The sequence below is a fragment of the Cariama cristata genome, unplaced genomic scaffold (genome assembly GCF_000690535.1).
Source record: "Cariama cristata isolate BGI_N322 unplaced genomic scaffold, ASM69053v1 scaffold20086, whole genome shotgun sequence".
Taxonomy (NCBI): Eukaryota; Metazoa; Chordata; class Aves; order Cariamiformes; family Cariamidae; genus Cariama; species Cariama cristata.
The window spans coordinates 30,618-35,065 of NW_009622947.1; the positions used below are offsets into that span (position 1 = coordinate 30,618).

A 4,448-nucleotide genomic window follows, 5' to 3' on the forward strand; every position below is an offset into this window, starting at 1 on the left:
CCTTCTCCTTATTTGGCAGATGCTTCAAGCCCTTAATCATTTCAGTGGCGCTTTGCTGGATGAGTGCCAGTATGTTCATGACTTGTACTGGAGAGCCCAGAACTGGACACAGTACTCCAGATGTGACCTCACCACAGTGCTTAGTAGAGGAGAAGGATCATCTCCCTCGACCTTCTGGCAGTGTTGCTCCCAACATAACCCAGTGTTGCTCCCAACATAACCCAGGGTATCATAGGCCTTCTTTACTGCAAGGGCACATCACTGACAACTTCAGCCTGTTGTCCATTAGGACCCCCCAGTCCTTTTCTGCAAAGCTGCTGTTGAGTCAGTCAGCTCCCAGCTTGTAGTGGTATGTGAGCTTATCCCTCCCTAGATGCAGAACTTCTCACTTTCCTTTGTTGTACGTCATGAGGGTCCTGTCTGCGATTTCTCTGGACCATCCAGTCCATCATCCCTCTAAATGGTAGCCATTTGGTGTATCAACCACTCCTCCAATTTTCTATCATTTGCAGACTTGCTGAAGGTGCGCTCCATCATCCAGGTCATTAGTTAAGTTGTTAAACAGTATTGGACCCATTACTGATCTCTGAGGGTACTTCAGTAGTGACTGTCCTCCAGATGGACTTCATGGCACTAATAATGACCCTTTGAGCCTGACAGTTCAACCAGTTTTCAGTTCTCCTCACTGTCTATTTATCTAGACCATACTTTACCAGGTTTTCTATGAAGACCTTATGAAATGCTACTGAAAGCTTTGCTAAAGTCAAGATAAACAACATTCACTGCTCCCCTCATCCACCAAGCTAGTCATATCATAGAAGGTTATCAAGTTGATTAAGCATAATTTCTCCTTCATAAACTCATGCAGACTACTCCCAATCACCTTCTTGTGTTTAAAAATAGTTTCCAGAATTATTTGCTTTATCACCCTTCCAGGGATTGAAGTGAGGCTGTAGTTCCCCAGATCCTACTTCTTGCAAAGGTAATTGGCAGTGGCCTACTTCTTCAAAGGTAATTGACAGTGGCCTCAGTGATTTTGGCTAGCTCCTCAGCCCTTGTGAATACATTCCATTAGGTCCCATGGACCTGTGTATGTCCATTTTGTTTAAATGTCCCCTAACCTGATCCTCCTCCACCAAGCATAAGTCTTCCTTGCTCTGGACTTTTCCACTGGTCACAGGGACCTGGGATTCCTGAAAGCCAGTCTTGTTAGTAAAGACCAAAGTGAAAAAGGCATTAAATACCTCTGCATGTCCTTTGTCACTGCATCCCTAGTCACACAGAACAGCAGGCCCATATTTTCCCTAATTTTCCTTTTGGTACTGATGTACTTGTTGAAGCCTTTCTTGTTGATCTTCACATCCCTCACCAAATTTAACTCTTGATGGTCTATACATGAGCTTGTGACCTGAAGACTGGTATGTTGGACTTCACATAGAATAAAATTAAACCACTATGTTGTTCAGCAAAAGTACCTCCCCCGGATGGTCAAACGGAACTCTGGTATATTGTACCTGACTTAGTACAGTCAAGAAAGTGCTTAATTCTGGACAAGTAGGCTACTTGGGACCACAGGCAAAATGTAAACATTTTATCTAATATATGTATTAATTAAGCAAAGGTGCAAGGCGAATCATCTAGTTCCCCACACCAAAACAATTCTCCACATGTGTCTATGTTTAAGCCCCAAAAGTTATAATAAGGCTTAAGAGAAAGCATTCAGTGAGATTTAGGCCTCTCAGAAATTAAGCACCTGTCACTACGTGAACTTCCTCAGTTGCCTCCTGCACCTAAGGTCATAGAATCATATGATGTCTAATAATCATAAGATGTCAAGTTCGTACCTATTCACCACTGTAGTCTCTCCAGGTTTTTCTCTTGCACAGTACTTCCCAAAGCACTGTGCAAGCATTAGTTAGAATTTAAGTGAATTGGCAAAGCTGTGACAGGAAATTTGCATGCACCTATGCAAGACTACCTGACACAGGCTACTAACATTAGTCCCTTGCTTGCATTGGCAAAAAATAATTTGCAACAAGATTCATGACAATTCAAGACATTTCAGACAACTGGATATAATAAAACACAGTAACTAAATGACAGAAATCAGACATAGACAAAAACTGTCAAGTCATATCATATATCCTTTCGCTAACATGGAAGTTAATTTTCTACATAGGTAAGTAGTTTTCAGAGATCATTATATATAAGGCCTTTACCAAGGGATTTTAGCAGATTTGCTAACAATTAGGATAATTAGGACATACAAGATTTTGTTTTACACAGAATTGTCAACACTTTAGCTGCTTTTTCCTTCACTAAACAGCTCATACACACAAAACATGCCAGTCCTTAATGTTAGTTTACCAGAGAACCACATATGCAAACCAAATGACTGAAGTTTACTTGATATTCCGTTATTCAAGAACAGAACTCCAACAAGGTTTGGAACAAAAGTGAAAAGAAAATAATGGTTTATCCATTTACTTAAAAAGAAAGAAGATGTCATAAGGCTTGTCTGAAGTACATGGATTATTTTATGTTTTTTATGACTGTTTTATGTATTATGTAGAGGTATGCATATAAGATTGATCTTACTTCGTTTGATTAAACATAGCATTGACAATGAATTTTGGTGTGTTACCTGCAAGTTGTATCCTAAGCAAATTCTGGCTTTTATACACTTTGGATTCAGGTGAATTGCTCTCAAGAAATCTTTCTGTGCTTGTTTACAACCAGCTTCATGTCCATTTTCCATGTACGAATTTCCTCGTCCAACATAGCCATCCACAGAAACACGATCTAGTTTGAGAACCTGGTCAAATGATTTCACAGTTTCTTCAAACTCATGAAGTCTAAAAACAGAGATATTCATGTTTGCTGTTTAAAAATTCTGTAAATAAAATTCTCAATGTATGAATGATCAGCAAATACTACATCATACTGCCAAATGAAAGTAATTCAATTCTGACTGAAAGGGACACTTTTTTTTCCTTAAGTTTGTTTTCTGTTATGTGTTCCCTGATGATTATAACAGTGAAGGTAGTCAGCATAAGACCTTGCAGGCTTCAGTTTTAATTCCTTGACCTGAGGAAGAAAACAGCAAAACTCTTATTAACTTTTGCTGGGCCAAGATTTCACCTTTCCAACAGTTGTACTCAACAGAGACTTTATGTGAGTCATTCATGCTGTCAAAACGTCATGACCAAATGTGGTTTTGGTAGTCCATTCAGGCACAGATGTTTCAGCTATAAATAATTTACTTGTAACACAAGCCTTCTCTCTGTTTTTTCCCATACCAATTCTTGAACTTATCCAAACTATGCTAAACTTACAGGGTAAAAAGAGACGATATTCAGGGTTCTAAGCATAGACCATTCTGATCTAAGAGTAAGCTAAATGTGGAACTCCATCCTTAGATAAGACTCGATGTATCTGAGGCATATTGAGTAGGAATAAAAAGGATTAAATGTCTGAAACGTCAATGAATACTAGTAGGTATCTTTATACATAAAGCAAAAACTTTAACGTGTCAAAGTACAAAATCATTTTACCAAGATGGTACTGAAAGATAAGATGTTGTTTGAATATAAGCTACCTGTGTCTACCTGAAGCACAGCCTGACTTCTTTACCAAAAGAGGAAAGATTAAATATATTTAGCTAACAAATAAGAGTTGTAAACCAAATGCTTTTTAAAAGCACAACAGTTGTTGCAAAAACAAATTAGAGCTTCATTCCAATCCTGTTGATAGGCAGCCATGAGGCTAGAGACTGCAGGATGGATCCAAAAGGCATCTTAAAATAGGTTATACAGGTGAGTTATATAGTTACTAGTGACTTCTTTTGACAGTTGAATACAGACATGGGCACCAAAATCATACGCTTAATTCTTAGAAGCAGGATTCAGCATTCCTGTGTGAGTTCTGCATCACCCAGACACTGTGAAAGACAGAGACAGTTATGCCCTAACTACAGGCATAGCAACACAAGAAGTTTTGATGCGACAATCCTGAATATGTCCACCTCCACATTGCCTCAGCAGCAACAAGGTTAAGCAGTGACAGATTGCAGAGTAACTGTAGAATAAAATAGATTAGACTAAACTAATAGACAGACAGCTATTAAAATTTCCATTTTATCATAGGTGATATTTGTGTGAAATGGTAGCTATCAGAACCAAGTGCCACTATGATAAGTAGACTAAGATACTAATGTACATCTTATTTCTTCCAATTTATACTATTTTAAGTGATTAACAGATTTAATTTAGTCTTTTTAAATAAATCTTGTCTTGATGAAACTACACTTTAGAATTTCCAAATAAAAAATTTAGGCAAGGAAGACCATTGAGGTTTTTGCTTTTCTTTAAAGCACAAAGTGCATTTTTAAACAGAAACTGCATCCTAATTCTAAATAAACCAACCCAACTTTGTTTATCTCAATTCTT

The 4,448-nt window shown here is 38.0% G+C and overlaps 1 protein-coding gene across 1 annotated transcript in view; it reads right to left on the reverse strand.

Moving 5' to 3' along the window:
* TTC6 (tetratricopeptide repeat domain 6) overlaps positions 1 to 2,875 on the reverse strand; it is a 7,598-nt gene extending 4,723 nt beyond the window's left edge. Inside the window, exon 1 of the mRNA XM_009702551.1 lies at positions 2,645 to 2,875. Within this exon, the coding sequence (XP_009700853.1) occupies positions 2,645 to 2,875 (231 nt within the window). The remainder of the gene's footprint in view (positions 1 to 2,644) is intronic.
* Between the last annotated feature and the right edge of the window lie 1,573 nt (positions 2,876 to 4,448).